This window comes from Penicillium macrosclerotiorum, assembly GCF_028827735.1.
Source record: "Penicillium macrosclerotiorum strain IBT 26536 chromosome Unknown utg000006l_segment0_segment0, whole genome shotgun sequence".
Lineage (NCBI taxonomy): Eukaryota > Fungi > Ascomycota > Eurotiomycetes > Eurotiales > Aspergillaceae > Penicillium > Penicillium macrosclerotiorum.
In genome coordinates, this window is record NW_026643085.1 from 1,048,094 (window position 1) to 1,064,842 (window position 16,749).

The window sequence follows — 16,749 nt, forward strand, 5'->3', positions numbered from 1 at the left end:
GAATGGTGAAGTTCTGACAGAGAAAGAGATTGAAGCGAATGACTACAACCCGCCCCACTTGATAAAAACCCTTTAAAAGGCGCGGCCCATTATCATCGGGTTTCGCCATTCGACGATTGGAACTTTTGATCGATGGAATACTCACATTTGAATATATGGTGTATAATACTTATACATATTCCTGTCTTTATTTCTTCTGGGTGTAGATAGTTATCGTTTTTTATAAGACAGAACTCCTTGCGCCGGTCCTCGCTGACGGTCATCAACAATTTCAAAAATTTTCGATCATTGTTGAATTTATGTGATCTTTTTCGATAGCTTTGAAAAATATGAGTCCCGATACTATCTCCCATCCCTTGTTTTTCTCTTTTGTACACCCTCGCCCATGAAAAGCAATCGTCCTTACTATTACCGGGAGGTAAGTCTCCCATGTAAAAGCTCAACACATAAAGTATTTTCGTTGCTACTGATGGAATGGTATTTAATTTTCTTTCGATATTGTTACATATATCTTATACTTCTAAATGGGTATAAATCCGCCTTAGCGTCTTTGCCTGGCTGTTAGTAGCCTGGTAAATCTGGCGTCTATTCCAGAGAGCCCTGAGCTGACAGAACACGGCTCATAGGCGTGGCTATTTATTTTCAGCATTCTCAGAGTTGTCAGTTAACGATGTTAGTCAACTAGTTAACCTAATGTTTTTAAGTACATATGAAACCGTAATTTTGCCATGACTGAAGAGAACGAAACAATAAATCTCTTCTTGCGCGCACCCTGATGCCTACCTACCGCCGATGATGGCTCGCCATCTGAGTCTACGCTGGGTCTAGCAGCATGACGCAGCGCATTGCTCCATGCAGCATCGAATTGGCTAGAGTTGAGGCCCTTTGCAAGAAAAATGGAGTCAAACGCTGCGGTTGGCACGCACGTGGACGTAGGGCGTATCGGACGGAGCCCGTCCGCGACGGAAATTCTCCGTCGGTAGCTGTAGTCGTTTACCAATCCTAATAAATAGGGCCCTCGATGCGCAGATAGGGTGGCTTTTGGATTATTGGCGAAATGACTCAAATTCTGAAATCTTTGGACTTATCATTTTTTAACAAATCCTACCGCACCATTCACCATGGGATCAATCGAAGAAGAACGCTCCTTTGCTATCTCAAATCCCTTCCGAACTCGGATTCTGAATGGGGATATCACACCATTGCTATCCATCAAGTTCGTTGTCGGCAATGAAATTGCTATGATGGCCAAAATGGCCGGTTTCCACGGCGTTTTCATCGACATGGAGCATTCCTCCCTGGATATGCGCACTGTTTCTCAGCTGATCCTGGCTTGCAATTTTGCCGGAATTTCCCCTGTTGTTCGATCTCCGTCCAAGTCGCATTGGCATATCAGCCGTATTCTGGATGCTGGCGCTGCCGCTGTGGTGATCCCCCATATTGAGACTGTGCAGGAAGTACGTGACATTGTTCACCATGCCAAGTATGCGCCTCTTGGTGCTCGTGGCTGTACAAACACGCTGCCCATTTTTAACTTTCAGCATGTGCCCACCCTTCAGCAAAATGCGGTGCTCAATGAGCAGACAATGCTGATTCCCATGATTGAAACTCCCTGTGCCGTGGAACTCGCAGAAGAGATTTTTGCCGTGGATGGTGTGGATGGAGTTCTCGTTGGCTCGAATGACCTATGCGCAGATCTGGGTATCCCCGGAAAGTACGATAATCCACGCTATCTGGAATCAGTCACGAGGATCATCAAGGCTGCAAACGACTCTGGAAAGCCAGTTGGAATCGGAGGAATTGGAGGACGACTAGATCTTCTAGAGAAGTGGTTCTTTATGGGTGCAACTTGGTCTCTAAGTGGTGCAGATGTGGCCATTCTGCAAAATGGGATGAAAAGGATTGTGCAAAATTACAATGAGATAAGTGAAAGGTTAGAGCAAAGATAAAGATGTTCTTACACTCGTTTGTAACATATTTCTTTGATAATGTACACCAAAGTTCTGATCATACAAAACTTTGTGGATCAAAAGCATCGTTTAAATATAGGATTGCGGGCGGATCGCCATATGCATACTCATTTAAGCCAGCTTCCATGCTCCACAAAGCATCATCAGCGAAAATATCACATGTTAGGACTGAGCCTTCTGATAAAGGTGCATCCGGGTAAATAGAAGAATATGCTCCAGTCATGAGCTGTACGTTCGTACAATTGTCACTGGATGACATGTTCTCAGATGTACCATGTGTTCCAGTGGACGCCAGGCCATAATGGCGAATGAATGGGGCTGATTCCACCAATATTTCAGGAAGATTCGATGGTGCGTGTCGTTCATTTGTAGTCATGGTGGAGATGCTTGGGATTGTTTGTTCATGGGGGTTTGACGGGAACCATTCTTGTGGTCGGTACTGAACCTCCTCGCGCGAATTGCGACTGCATTTTCGAATGACATACTCACTCAACGACTCATAAACAGCAATATATCTTTTTGCATCAGGCAAGTTCACACCCATCTTTTTGAGTATTTCCTCGCATTTTGTGACAGCATCTATGCCAGCTCTGATGGATTCTGAATCAATATCCTTCACAGCAGACATGCAGTACATAACAGACAGGCCGGCTGTAAAGAGCATTTGAAAGTAGCTTCGCGTGAATGTGATCTTCCTGCTTTCAAAAAGCTGCCAAAAGGCACTGATAGCTCCGACTGCACTTTCGGAACATAATGATAACAGTTCTCTTGGTGGGATGCTATTCCACTTTGGAACAATATCAATAGCCTTCCTGATCAATTGCAGCCTTTCTCTGAAATAAAGGAGATCATACCATTCCTGGGTCTCATATAAGGTTTGGGGTGTATGGAATACAGGAGTGGACTGACGCCACTGTTGTAGTGCAGAGAGCAGCTCATCAAGCTCTTCATAAACAATGCCTTGAACCAATGTATTATTTCGTGCAGTACGAGATCTGTCCTGGGCACAAAATTTTGAATGGATGCGTGACGTTATTTGTCGTAGGCGCAGACAGGCAAAGAAAACAGACATCTCTGTATTAGCTAGGGTAGACGAAGGAGCAGTCGATGAGGCAGCGCAAAAGGAGTCTAAGTCTGTAAATGATCCAGAGGTGTCTGCAGCTAGTAGTTCTTCGTCGTTGGCGTCTGCTGGAAATCCGATTTCAATATATCGTTCTGCAATTGCGCACGGTCGATCCAGAGTGATTGAGCTGTATCGATCGATCATATAACATTCCCAAAATACCCTGCGTTCGAGTTGCTCATTTATCAAAGTAGTACCAGAACTTGGAGGAGGATGCTTATGCAGGCCTTGTTCAATACATAGACGCATGCATAAACGAATTATTTCCCAAATAGATGTTCCTATGATAGAGGATTTGTCAGATTCCAGGAATATCAAATCAAGAAATTTCGTGTCATCATACCAATATAATGATAGATGGCAAATCTTCCAACAAGAAGTAAATCTTGGATTGACTTGATTCCTCTCGAGAGAATATCATCATCGAGGTGATTCATTGCCGAAAGATAATAGCCGTATGGGTGATGCGATATCAATCCATTGCGGTATGGCAGGATCGAGCCAATTGCAAGGACCATAAATGCGCGAAAAAGATTGTGATTCGTAGATTCTTGAGCATTCTCCTCTGTGCTCCCCTCTGTCATGGGTGGGTAAATCCTCTGATATATGCATTCTACCTCCCGTCGAAGAAGGAAAGGGTTTTGCACATGCGATCCACTGAGACTAGGATAATGAGTCCATGCTTTCTTTCTTGTTTTTTATGGATAATTATTTAATCATAGAGCGACATACTATTTATCAAACATACTTCTTGCTTCTTCGGCAGAAGGAAGTTGATTAGGCTTGATACCTGCCTCAGCCAGACCGGAGATCCGGGTCAAGCTTTGCAATAAGGTTGGATCATGTGCGTGCCATCCCGCATCTGCAACAAGATGACGGATGAAACTAGATAGAAGTTCTCAATTGTCTTTTTTCCTTCAAAGAACATTGCTTGGCTTACCTGATTCCGCCACCTTCGATGAAATTAGGTGACTGTCTCGTGTCACGGCATGTATCATCAAGGTGGGAAGAATGGAGTCCATGGCTTTGTAAATTTTGATTATCTTGACAACTTTGGGGGGAACGATCTGTTGAATCGTCGGGCACTCCCGCTAGCTGTCTTTCCAGGGATTTTATCTCTTGCTCTAGATTTCCTATATATCTAGCCAGATATTAGCGATTAACCCTGGGTTGATTTGTATGTTCGGAGATAAATACTGTCTGCTGAATGATGCATGTTCATCAACTTCCAAGGTCAAGCACTCCTCTTCGTGTTTTACACAGATTGCACATTTTGGTCGACCGTTATCGCACTAATTGTTCGAATCAGTCAATTGGATTATATTTTCACAAAGCTGCCTGCGTACCTTTGTTTTTCTCGAATGGCAAAAGCGACACGCTGGGAGACGAGGGAGTTGAGCGGATTCGTCGTTTAATTCATTGGATGAAATCTCAACAGGCATATTACTCTGCTCCCGCCAGCGTCTACTCATTGAGCAGAAATCAGAAGTGGCCAGTGGAGCAGTCACAATTTACTGGTCAATAATTGATATCGGATATTTTCAGTCGCATTTGCACGCCGTGAGCGTAAGTTATTCGAGCAGCTAGTTACCGAGAATTGGATTGGGGAAACTACATCGGGTGGCTGGCGGCAGAACGACTTATATAATCAGAACCCCAGCCGAACGCATCAGGTGACTATACTTACCCGCTCGGGGCCGGGACTGTATGGGGCGCCCACCTCTAGTTGATTAATACAAGCAAAACATGCAGTCCCAAGGCTCCATTAGGTTCAGGTAGCTTAATTCAAATGACAAAAACACCGAAGCTAAAAATTTGTATTAATTTGAGTTAAGTAGAGGATATAAACCAATGCGAAGACCAACAACGAGGCCAACAAAGCTCTTTCAAAGGATATACTTGGTCGAAGAATATACAGCAAACACTTCGTATGTGATAAGTATTTAAAGCTGTGTACGTAATATGCTTACTTCTTCTGGAATTCCATCGTTGGTATCGAATTGTATGTCACCCTCCTCACACAACATATCTGAATCCGTTTTGAACGGCCCTTCTTTCATCTTCTTCCAAGTGAGAGACAAAAATGGCGTCAGTGGCATTTTCTTCCGCTGCCAACTTTTCAAATTTTTTATTAGATGAACGAAGTAAGATTCGAATAAGCAAAATACAACTCAGTCCCAACGCTTGGAAAGCCAATAAACAACCCCAAGATTGCCGGTAAGTTGGCTCATATCTGTCTAACCAGAAATAGTTGGCGAATAAAGAGGCGATATTTGCACAGGTATTCGCCAATCCAATGGCAACAGCTCGCTTCACGGGTGGTTGGGTAATAGTTGACGAAAGCCAGGCATATGTTGTAGAATAGACTCCAAACGTGCCACAACAGACCAGAAAAGTGAAGGCATAGCGCGCCCAGAGTGGCCCTTCAACTGCGATCAACAGAATGGTCCCAACAATAGCCAAACATTGAGAAATTGAAGCCGGCACTGATCGAATCTGGCGCCTATCTGCGATGAAAGCCCAAGAAATAGCCCAAAAAAAGGCAACAAGGTATGGGGGAGACGTCAAAAGCAGAACAATGGTGTTGTCTTTGAATCCAAGTTGTTGGATCAAGGTCGGGAAAAAATGAGAGTATGAGATTGATGCGGTTGTGCTCATCTGAAGGCAGGCGAAAATCCATGTTCGTACATCCTTTGCTGCCCAGATTAGTCCACGTGAAATAGGAACCTTCTCGGCATCAAGCAAAGCATCACTACCAGCATCGACAGACAGTCGAGCCTGGGCCACTATCTTTTCCTCCTGACTTAGCCACTTTGTTGTGCCGGGAAAGTCAGGAAGAACGAAAAGAGCAATGGTGCCGAGAACAACAGTGGCTAAACCTTCAAGAATGAAGAGCCATCTCCATGACTCAAGATTGCCAACCCCATCCATACCGGATAGAATCCCTGCGGATATAAGCCCAGCAAACGCATTGGATAGAAGAATGCCACAGACGAGTAAGGCCATTCGAACTCCGATCTCGCGCTTGGTGTACCAACAACTCAGGAAGTAGATTGCACCAGGAAAGAAAGGAGCCTCCACAAATCCGAGAACAAGCCGAATCATCAGTAGCCCCGGTACGTTGTGAACTGCGGATGTGCATCCACTCACGATAGCCCAGATAATGATACATGTTGGCTTGTATTTTGTATTTAAATTAGCATGAAGAGCGGCTTATTCAACAGAGCTGGCTTCTCACAAGGTAAATCGATGGACGAAGTTTAGTCATCAGGATAGTGGATGGCAACTGCATGAGAATATACCCAGCAGAGAAGATAGAAATAGCCGTTTGGTATTGAGCACCTTTGATACCAGTATCTTCTTGAAGACCATATAGCCGAGCCTGTGTAATAGAGTTGCGATCCAGGTAATTGAATAGGTATATCACGACTATCAGAGGAAGTATTCTGGAGTCGATTTTCCGTCGCAGCTGTCTTTCAATGGTGCTGCGAAATTCTGGGTCATAAGACATGTAGACGGCCATCACGTCAGAGGAAATGCCTCCCTCGCTGTCTTCTACCCATACATCGTTGCTGTTGCTCTTGGGCGTGTCGCGTTTCGGACTGTCTTCTGCCATTGAAGGAGTGTTTGCCATTTTTCTTTTCGGGGGAAAGGTAAAGAAATGTCAATGAAAACCTGATCCCTCAATTAAAATAGCTTGAAATTTCTTCTTCTATTTATATTTAGGATACCTTCCCCGGGGAAAGGGAGACAAATAGTTCGAGCACTCCCCGCCCTTCTCCACAGTCTTGGCTTATCGGAAATTTGCCGACGCCCACTCGCACCTCGGTTCTAATACGTGAAAGGTACGAAGCCAGCATGCAATTCTTGGATCCTATTTACTAAGAGACTATCGATAGTTATAATAAAAAAGATTACAGCTCATCATATCATATAGCGTGCACTTACAGACCAAATCATTTTGATGAGTCTGCGCTTTCCTATATACGAGTCATATTCTAGACGCCTCCAATCATTTTTCAAAAAGCCTTTCGGAGTTTTCAACAGCCATTTTGATCCATTGTGATTGAGTAAGCCAGGTTTGCAGGGTGCTCAATTCTTTCTGTATGTCCACCTGCTCCAAAGCGAGCGATGTAGTTTTGCTTTTGTTGCTGCTGTCCACGTGTGGCCAATCGCTACCCCAAAGTAGAGCATGAGGTGCGTTATTCGCCAGCATCTGGATAATAGGTTTCATTTCATAGATATCACTTTGACACCGACGGTAAAGGCAGGATATCTTAACGTAGAGTCTTCCTGATCGTAACATATCAACGAAATTGCGACACTCCATGCTATCAATATCTGCCGGTGAGATACAACCAACATGATCGGCGATCATTGGAATGCGAGATAATTTGGGGTCATGGAGAATAGAATTCTTGAGCAACGACCATGTAGCTAGAGGAAGCTGTGCTGAAATTCCCCAGCCCTTTTTTTGAGCAGGGTATGAACGCGTGAACATGTGAAACAACTCCTTTAAAGCCGATAGGTCGTTTCTACTGGACTCAAAGAAGCCATGAATACGGCAATACCGTACTCCAAGATCATGTAGACTGTCAAAAGTCTCTTCGTTGATATCAGACCAGTTTTCATCGAAGCATATAATCCCGCGGGCGAGTACATCTGGATATTCTGTTCGGATGCGGCGTAGATGATTCATCAACCCGTCAAAGCCATTCTCAACCGATGCCTGCACTAATACGATTCTTGTGGCGTATGCTTCTTCCATCAATCTCTCCAATGGAGCTGGCTCGGGCGTATAGGTCCGTGTAACTTTGAATGGATGCAGCGCTGGGTCAAAACAATGGATGTGAGTGTCCCACGTTCCAGCAGGAAGAAACCCCATTCTGGGGTCGAGGGTTTCCAGGCCTTTGAGATGAAGAAAAGGAAAGAGAACAAAAGGAAGCAAAGCAAACTTTCACTGCTTGTTGAATAATTTTCAGACTAGAAAAGCCAGGATATTTTGCTGGACAGGGTGAAGGGTATTTTTCATAACCTTCCGTAAATGGACCATGCATGGCCATAATGCCAAGACTCACCGTCGGACATCTTCCCGTTACATGTCCGACTTCGCCATCAGCTTGATTGACCGCGTTGTTTCTGCCCTGCGTCAACGAAACCAAAATGAGACGGGAGAGTAATGTCTTGGGGAATGAATCCTCCAGTGCCACTCCACGGCAGCGAGGTCAGGCTTGTGAACGGTGTTGGAAGCGAAAACAAAAGGTTCGCATCCCCCTCCCTAAACCTGCTCGCCCCTAAGCCACCTCAGAAAGAGCTCCGATGACTCTACCCTTCTGATCCAGACCTAATCGAACATAGTGCGACAGATTGTTACCTGCATGTACAGGTTGCATGGGAGTCGACGCGCAGTGTATTCCCCGGAAATTTTCCATCGAGCCAATCACAAATACTGGCGGAGGTCTCTCCCATGCCGCCATTCCCAGGTAGGTTCCACGGAGAACTGAATATCGGAATCGGTGTTAATCCATCATTAACTTTGAATCATTGCTTAGCTATGTAGATACGTTGAAAAGAAAACGTGATGATTTAAAAACGCGAGCACGACGTCAGAGGCAAAGACAATTGGATGATGCGCCATCGGCGTCGACAAGACCTCAGCAAGGAATAACTCCGGCTGATAGTAACACCGATCATACAATCCAAGCTGCTATGGGTGAAATTGGATTTTTGTCACGCAGCGCAATGGCAGAGCCCCGTGATGAGACAACCAGTTTCACTCAAGGGCTTGCAATTGGACGTATGGTTCGCGCAACCCTAGTGCTGTCGGGCGCAAACCCAGCGCAATCAACTAAAGATTCATCTGATGGAAACATGTCTGCCCTGATAGAGCCCTCACAAGTACCCAGAAAACATTTGGCCGCGCTGTTGATGAGTCGCTTTGTCGACGTGGTGGCTGTCCAGTTCATGCATCTGAGTCCACTGGAGCTCTGGGGTGACTTTGACTTGTTCTTCAGGGCCCCAGAAAACCCATCACAACACCTGTCGGAGTGTCAACCAGCCAAGGCTTTCAATGTATACATAGCTATGGCTATCGGATCATTGCTTTTGCCAGAACAAAGATCATTTCAAGGGCTTGCAAGCAACCTCCATGATGCAGCCATGAAGCTTTTCCCTCGAATGATGAGCTCTGGGACCAAGCTAGATATGCTGCATTGCATGATATTGTTGACTTTGTATTCTTTGTATAGTGCACGGGGTGGGTCGGCCTGGCACCATATTGGACTAGCTATGAAGAAAGCAATTGCTTTCAGATTTCACAAAGATCCGGATGCAACAATCCAAATTAGTCCTGAAATTTTGCGGAAAAGACGCAATGTTTTTTGGAGCCTCTACGTCCTTGATCGGTATATAACCTTTACCCCTCCCTTTCTGGTTTTATTCGGGTTGCCACTCCTAACATTTTGCAGGATGATTAGCTCTATCATGGACCGACCTTTCAGTATCGAGGATGAAGATATAACGTCACCAGTAAGAGCCCTCCATTTTTCGGAGACTGATGCAGTGACTAATGCTTACCACAACCGAAAAGAGCCCCCAGGAATATGCCAGTGCCTCTTCTGAATCAGAATGCCATTTGGCAATTCATATCGTTGCACATGCTAGAATGATATCAAACATTCGGGATAGTTCTCAAAAGAATGTTTTATTTCATTTTAGTAACATCTCCTATTGGAAGGATTCCGTGGCCGGAAGTGACCCGAGCGCACAATTCCCCGGCACTTGCTTTATGCAGCTCTCGTGCCGAGCATTTGTTGAAATCTTTAGATCCAAAGGATCAGCAACAACCGAATACAACCTAGTTCACAGCTCCGGTGCGATTAAAAATGAAATTCTAAAGAACTCTACAGAGTATATCCAGGAAGAGTATAATCGCTCTGACCGGGGTGAGTTTGTGGGGGGGTTCGTGGACGCCTATGATATCTTTGCCGCCGGCGTTGTTGTTATTTGCCTCAGTGGAGAAGTCTCACCACCATCACGAGATAACAGCATTATCAATAAATGCACCGCTTTGCTCACACTGCTTGGCGAAAAGTTCTCCGGCCTCCGGGTTTTTCGCCGGGTACTTTGGGCTCTCTCCGATTATGCTTTGGGAAACCCAGTAACCGACACGATTATCCAGGAAATTCCATCAATTATCCCAAATGGGATCAAAATGGTAATATTAAGGTTTATTGCAACAGGTCCTGTAATCTCGACTTGACTCTCAGTTGAGATAGGGAAAAGATTGGATGGCGGACAGGCCCCGACGGCAAATATCCGACATGCGGCAAGCAAGCCACAAACAGCAATCAACATAAATCGAGATATCAGGATATATTTCCCCGTCATCACCGGCATTTTTATCCGAAAGGATCGTTTCTCAAGAAAGAAAATAATAATTATCCTTCTTTAACGCCCACCATGGCCCCAGGACTTGCTCATGATGGCGACGTTTCAACAGGCAACATCACCAAGCCCACGGTCTACGTTCTCGACAAATTCAACGAGCAAGCCATTGCTCATGCCAGGACAATTTTCAACGCTATCCTTCCTGGAGATGAAGGCTTCTCCAACTGGCGACAAAAGGCATCTGCATTGTTGATCCGAGGATCGTATTTGACCGCCGAAGATATCGCCAGTTGCCCTAACCTTATCGCCATTGGCAAGCATGGAGTCGGTATTGACAAGATCGATCAGACTGCTTGTGCCAAGAGGGGTATCAAGATCTGCAACACTCCTGGTGCCAATGCCCGTGACGTTGCGGAACTGGTCCTTGCACTCAGTATGACGGTTGCTCGAGATATCCGTTCCATCACTTCTCGTCAAATGACCAGGCCGGTGCCGAAGGAGACCTGTAACGGGCTGACTCTTCACAAGAAAACACTTGGCATCATTGGCATGGGTAACATCGGACGCACCGTCGCGGAGATTTTCCGCGGAGCCTTCGAGGCCGATGTCGTGGCATATGATGTCTTCATGCCAGACAACGCATGGCCTCACATTCCCCACCAGCGATTCGACAATGTCCAAGAAGTAATCAAGAGAGCGGATGTCTTATCCATTCATGTTCCCCTGAACGAAGAGACGCGCGATATGATCTCTTACAGAGAAATCAAAATGATGAAGTCGGATGCAATCTTAATCAACGCTGCTCGAGGCGGCATCGTTAACGAGGCTGACCTCACAATGGCTCTGTCTGAGGGCCATCTTTGGGGTGCAGGTCTAGATTGCCATGAACAAGAACCTCCTACTCACGACAGGTATGGTGCGCTGTGGGAGAACTTGAATGTTGTCAGCACGCCGCATATTGGAGCTGCAACAACTCAGGCACAAACTGCGAGTGCAATGGCTGCTGTCAACAACCTATATGAGTATTTGATGAGTGCTCAAGGCCAAATTGCAGAACAAAGGTAATCAAAAAAAAATTAAATAAATACATCTGGATATCTTGTGTAATTACTCAGCAATCGAAATAAATGTACTTTTGTCCTTGCATATGTATTCAGAGCCTACTCTACAATAAGAAATAGAATAGAAGTACTTTGTCATATTTTAACCCTATGAGAGTACTAGTTTTCGGGGCTTCATTAAGACTTTACAGCACCTCCGCAGTGCCACCTCACGTACTGGATATTTCCCTTCATACTATCTGTAATAAAAATTGTTCTCCCATCCTCCCCACCGAATGTACAGTTGGTCAAGTTTTTCCCTCCCCCGGGTGCACTGACAATCCTAGCCTTGGGAAAACCATCAGCATCAACCACAAAGACTGATCCTAGACTAGGATGACAAATGAAAAGACTCCCTTCCTCGTCCACGAGAAGTCCATCTGGGCCAGCGCACCCAAAAGACTGGAAGAAAAGCCCTGCTTTAGTGGTGCCACCATCTGCATTGAGGGGTAGTCTCCAGACCGCATTGGAGCGGGTCATGGCCACGTACAAGAATCGCTCGTCCGGGGATAGCGCGATTCCGTTAGGAGATATTCCGTTATCCACGAGACAGTCGAGTTTCCCATCGGGAGAAAGCCGATACACGCGACCAGTTTGGTCAGTCATGCCGGTTTGTCCTTGGTCTGTGAAGTATATTTCGTTCTTGGATGAGATAATCAGATCGTTGAGGCCTTTGAATCTCTCGAGGTTGCGCCGAGTCATGAAAGGAGATATAGTCTTTGCGATAGGATCAAAAAGAAGAAGACCCTGTCTCCAATCAGCTTTTGAGTTTCAGAGTGTGAACATGATACTCACTTGCTTGTAGTCGGCCACAATCATAAGCCCATCTCTTCGTACAACAAGTCCGTTCGGCTCACCATCATACCGCACACATTCCGTCACCTGTTTCTGTTCATTTATCTTCAAGATCCGACCGTAAGGAATGTCTGTCACGTAGAGATCTCCATTATTCAGGTGTGTTGGCCCTTCAAGGAAGATGTCTGACGTCGGCAATGCCGATCCGCCTCTCCAGTCAGTCGGCTGGCCTGTACATCGCAGACTGTCCGGGATCCGGACAAATATTTCGGCCTGGACGACAGGTGGAGCTGGATAAAAATTCATTGTGGAATTCTCTTCCTCGGCGAATCGATCTTCAGGAGCTCGAGGGGCAGCGAAGGGAGCGCCATTATTCGAAGTACCAAGACCTTTTAACATGATCCCAAGTGGCGGTTTTGGGTTCCGACGGACATTCTCCGTTGGCCTCTCCAAGCCCCGGTTCCCCTGGTACCCCAGAATTTTTGCTGTACCCCACGAGAAGACCCCAGTGCCAGCCAAATATAGAATGGTAGAAAACGGGGGCTTCGGGCTTTCGCCCTGGTAAGATTTGATAATAAAGAGGTTACGAATATCTCCAGAATCTCTCCAGCATTCCAAGGCACAATGGGCTTCATCTCGGACACAAAGCAGGCCATTCGAGATTCACCTAAGGGGATTTTCAATTGGTATGTATTTATGTGCACTTGTATCTTTGCATTCTCTGGTGTCTCAAAGGGATTTGATGAAGGTGAGAAGTATATCGCGCTACTCTGAATGCTTTCTCTCTGGAGTCTAACAGTGACAAGGAAATATTGCCTCTGTGGTGGTACAAAGTCACTTCAAAAAAGCCTTCAGATTAGATGAAGAGTCTGAGGGTCAGTATGCCAACACCAAGGGTTGGATTGTATCTATCGCTACTGCTGGGGCTGTATTTGGGTGCCTAGGAGTATGTACACGCGCGTTGATTCTTTGGAGACAAGTCACTTATATCGTCCAGTGTCTCCCTATTGCAGACCGTCTCGGAAGGCGATGGACGTTGCTCATTGCGACTTTATTCTATATGGCGGGCGTTCTAGGGCAAGGTCTCAGCAACGGGAATCTATCGGGCTTGTACGCCTCAAGATTCGTCTCGGGAATTGGAATTGGTGCCACCACGGTAATTCCGCCAATGTATATCACGGAGGTACGATCTTTTCTTCTAGATCCTACTCCTGGGCTCTTTTGCCATGACTAACATATATATCTTCAATAGATTGCTCCTAAAGCCATTCGAGGTCTTTTGACGCTTCAGTACGCAGCCTGTCAACAATTGGGTGTTGTATTCGGCTTCTTTATAAACTATGGCGTCACCAAAGCCTACGCTAACACAAATATGCAATGGATGCTCCCAACGCTCTTACAACTTGTTCCTGCGGTTATTTGGGGCTCTGGTATCTTTCTTTGTCCTGAGTCTCCACGGTGGTTGCTTTATATTGGTCGACGTGAGGAGGCAATGACGGCCATATCACGTCTGCGCCATCTTCCCACAGATCACCCGGTTCTCCAAGCCGAGGTGTCCGGAATGGACGCACAAATTCTCCATGAATCTGAAGCAATGGGCAATGCAAGCCAGTTAGACCTTCTCAAAGAGACCTTTGCGCCTGTTGAGAACCGACGCCGCTTCTTTCTGATTTTCATGGCCACGCTATTCTCGCAGTGGTCAGGCGCAAATGCCATCACGCAGTACTCTCCGACAATTTTCGGCTACTTGGGCATTTCTGGCGATGAGTCTAAATTTTTAGCAACCGGAATATATGCAGTCGTCAAATTTGTCAGCACGCTCGCCTTCGCATTATTCGTTGTTGATTTTGTCGGACGTCGCCGCTCGCTTATCGCAGGAATTATGCTGCAGATCGCGACATTGGTTTATGTTGGAGGTTACCTCGGTGGAACAAAAGATATGAGCACGGACAGTATTGTCAATTCACCGGACGCTTCTCGGGCAGCGACCGGTGCAATTGTTGCTATTTATTTTCATGCTGTGGCATGGAGCATTGGCTGGTTCAGTATCCCGTACCTGATTGGGTCGGAGATCTTTCCAACAAGAATTCGATCATTCAACATGTCAATCGCAATGGGGCTTCACTGGGCATTTTATTTCGGTTGCTCTCGTGCTATGCCAAGTCTTCTTGCAGCAAGCGATAAATGGGGTGCCTTCGTTTTTTTCAGCTGTATTTGTTTGATATCGCTGATCTACGTGTGCTTTGCGATGCCGGTAAGTCTCTATTCTGTATACTACCGTGTAGGGTCCCGGCTAAAGCTCTTGTTTCTGATTTTACTATTATAGGATACAACCGGGAGATCACTTGAAGCTTTGGACATTCTCTTCCAACGTCCATGGTATACAGTGCACAAAATTGCCTACGCCGAGAAGGCAGATATTCAGATCGAAACACTAGCTAAAACAGATACGGGTCCTCGCACCGATCATCTTGAAATGGCTTGATTGCGGAGATTTTGCGAATTGAGAAGTTCATGCAAGGTGTACAATGTGTTTCAGATAGACACCAAGATGGAGAAGATCAAACCAGCCATTTTGGCCCCTGGTAGACGAGCCAGCACGTGCTGTAGATACCAGGCTCGCCTCTATTCTTTATCTTCAGCTGCACTCCTTGGATTATTCCATTCTATCTACCAGGTATCTCCATATCTCCTAGTTCGCAGAGGAATTTCCTGTGTTATCCTAGCCAGCTTCAACAGAGAAAATGAGTGAATGGTGGGTGCATTCTCCATTATGCCCCAGACGTAGACAATATGGAAGACAGTTCTCCCTGCTTTAATTCTGATGCTTTAATAAATACGATATATAATAGGCTCTAGAATATTCTGAACGGGCAGGGTTCAAAAATTGGTATGAAGGAGATTATATAGTAGTCCGACCAGAAACATTAGGCGCGCGTTTAACCCGACCGCCTTCGCGATAAGACCAAGGCGGAGATCTCGACACCCTAACAGCTCCGTCCGAACCCTTCAACTCCCTCGGGTTCGCTCTGTTTACACATTGCCGTGTTCGCACAAGCTCGGGTTTTTGAATTTGCTCTTGCACCAGCTCAAGCCATGTCTCGCAACCGCCCTCGACCCCGAGATAATGGACTCGGTAACAACGAGGAGATGGAGCTCTGGACCCGCATTTGCCAGGACATCCGCAAGTCCAAGGAGAAGTTTGACCAGCAAGCCTCGCTGTCAGTGCAGATTAAGACTTTGGTAGACAAAATAACTCGGGATGGTAACCGTGAGTACTCTTCTCTGTGCGCTATATAAGCGACACAGCTTAAACCGAAGCAATTCATTCCCCGCGGGGACATGACGCGTGCCACCGGGCCAATCCACATATTATATTTCATGATCGCTGAGACCAATTCTTTCTTACAGGACCCACGATGGCCGAACATGATCAGCTCGATACATGGCTTCGACAAAGTCAGAAGCTAAGCGAAGAAGAACGGTCTATAATGCAGGACGAGCCATGTGACGTGATCAAGAACCTGGAACTTCTCACTGCGCTCCGGAAGGCGTCCGAAGCAGAAGCTCCGTCCAATCGTTCATCTGCACTTTCCAAATCTCGAAAGAAAAGAACAGAAATGGAGGGCTCAGCCGCGGACTCCCCAAGTGCCTCGGGAGTAGACAAGGCGAGTCGCTCCAAAGGAGGCGTACCTCGTAGCACAAGTGTCTCAAGCACACAAGCACGCGAAGGCCGAGGAGATGGAATTGCAGTGAAAATTGAGGAGGGGATGGAGGGTACTAAGGGGACTGTCGCTGAACGCAGCGGCCTTCTTGTGGTGGGTGCGCAGGTGGTATTCAAGCACAACAAGAACAAGCAGGGTGTGGAAGGCGAAGGCATCCAGTGCATCATCAAAAATATCTCTGGAGACGGCCACAAGAAAAGGTATCTTCTGATGCTTGGTATTTGCCTCCATGCAGGAACTAACAAGAAGACTAGATGGTATGATGTTCAGGACCCAGAGCCTAATGAAAATGGCGAACAAGGTGCGGTCTATAAAACCACTGCTGCATCTCTAATCCCCATCCCCCAGCTCAACAGCTCATTGCCTTCATTTGCTGTTGGGAAGCAGGTCCTCGCAAGGTATCCCGACACCACCACTTTCTACCGTGCCGAGGTCATGGGATCCAAGAAAGATGCCTACCGCCTGAAGTTTGAGGGTGAAGAGGATGACAAGGAAATGGAGGTTGACCGGCGCTTTGTCCTGGATATTCCAAACAAATAGCCTGGCATTTTGGGAGCCATGATTCCAAGATCTGATGTGATAATGATACCTTTCAGCGCGGCGCTACATGGAGTTCGAAAAGACCTGAATAGCTACGAGACCTATGT

General features: G+C 46.2%; 8 protein-coding genes across 8 annotated transcripts; 5 read left to right on the plus strand and 3 right to left on the minus strand.

Moving 5' to 3' along the window:
• Nucleotides 1-1,121: 1,121 nt before the first annotated feature.
• On the plus strand, nucleotides 1,122-1,949 carry N7462_005671 (HpcH/HpaI aldolase family protein; the record flags this gene model as incomplete). Its single annotated transcript, XM_057077389.1, has 1 exon — nucleotides 1,122-1,949. The coding sequence occupies one exon, from the start codon at nucleotides 1,122-1,124 to the stop codon at nucleotides 1,947-1,949; it is 828 nt and encodes a 275-aa protein (XP_056932969.1).
• A 58-nt stretch (nucleotides 1,950-2,007) lies between these two features.
• N7462_005672 (fungal specific transcription factor domain-containing protein) lies at nucleotides 2,008-3,342 on the minus strand (the record flags this gene model as incomplete). The annotated part of the gene is made up of 1 exon (XM_057077390.1): nucleotides 2,008-3,342. The coding sequence occupies one exon, from the start codon at nucleotides 3,340-3,342 to the stop codon at nucleotides 2,008-2,010; it is 1,335 nt and encodes a 444-aa protein (XP_056932970.1).
• Nucleotides 3,343-5,109: 1,767 nt separating this feature from the next.
• N7462_005673 (uncharacterized protein) lies at nucleotides 5,110-6,727 on the minus strand (the record flags this gene model as incomplete). Its single annotated transcript, XM_057077391.1, has 2 exons — nucleotides 5,110-6,270; nucleotides 6,332-6,727. The coding sequence occupies 2 exons, from the start codon at nucleotides 6,725-6,727 to the stop codon at nucleotides 5,110-5,112; spliced, it is 1,557 nt and encodes a 518-aa protein (XP_056932971.1).
• Nucleotides 6,728-8,835: 2,108 nt separating this feature from the next.
• On the plus strand, nucleotides 8,836-10,354 carry N7462_005674 (fungal specific transcription factor domain-containing protein; the record flags this gene model as incomplete). Its single annotated transcript, XM_057077392.1, has 2 exons — nucleotides 8,836-9,497; nucleotides 9,811-10,354. 2 exons carry the CDS (start codon nucleotides 8,836-8,838, stop codon nucleotides 10,352-10,354), a joined length of 1,206 nt encoding a protein of 401 aa, XP_056932972.1.
• A 200-nt stretch (nucleotides 10,355-10,554) lies between these two features.
• Nucleotides 10,555-11,547, plus strand: N7462_005675 (D-3-phosphoglycerate dehydrogenase; the record flags this gene model as incomplete). Its single annotated transcript, XM_057077393.1, has 1 exon — nucleotides 10,555-11,547. The coding sequence occupies one exon, from the start codon at nucleotides 10,555-10,557 to the stop codon at nucleotides 11,545-11,547; it is 993 nt and encodes a 330-aa protein (XP_056932973.1).
• Nucleotides 11,548-11,720: 173 nt separating this feature from the next.
• Nucleotides 11,721-12,776, minus strand: N7462_005676 (SMP-30/gluconolactonase/LRE family protein; the record flags this gene model as incomplete). Its single annotated transcript, XM_057077394.1, has 2 exons — nucleotides 11,721-12,329; nucleotides 12,378-12,776. 2 exons carry the CDS (start codon nucleotides 12,774-12,776, stop codon nucleotides 11,721-11,723), a joined length of 1,008 nt encoding a protein of 335 aa, XP_056932974.1.
• Nucleotides 12,777-13,001: 225 nt separating this feature from the next.
• On the plus strand, nucleotides 13,002-14,862 carry N7462_005677 (uncharacterized protein; the record flags this gene model as incomplete). The annotated part of the gene is made up of 5 exons (XM_057077395.1): nucleotides 13,002-13,125; nucleotides 13,184-13,323; nucleotides 13,375-13,560; nucleotides 13,630-14,631; nucleotides 14,704-14,862. The coding sequence occupies 5 exons, from the start codon at nucleotides 13,002-13,004 to the stop codon at nucleotides 14,860-14,862; spliced, it is 1,611 nt and encodes a 536-aa protein (XP_056932975.1).
• A 611-nt stretch (nucleotides 14,863-15,473) lies between these two features.
• Nucleotides 15,474-16,642, plus strand: N7462_005678 (SAGA-associated factor 29 family protein; the record flags this gene model as incomplete). Its single annotated transcript, XM_057077396.1, has 2 exons — nucleotides 15,474-15,648; nucleotides 15,789-16,642. The coding sequence occupies 2 exons, from the start codon at nucleotides 15,474-15,476 to the stop codon at nucleotides 16,640-16,642; spliced, it is 1,029 nt and encodes a 342-aa protein (XP_056932976.1).
• Between the last annotated feature and the right edge of the window lie 107 nt (nucleotides 16,643-16,749).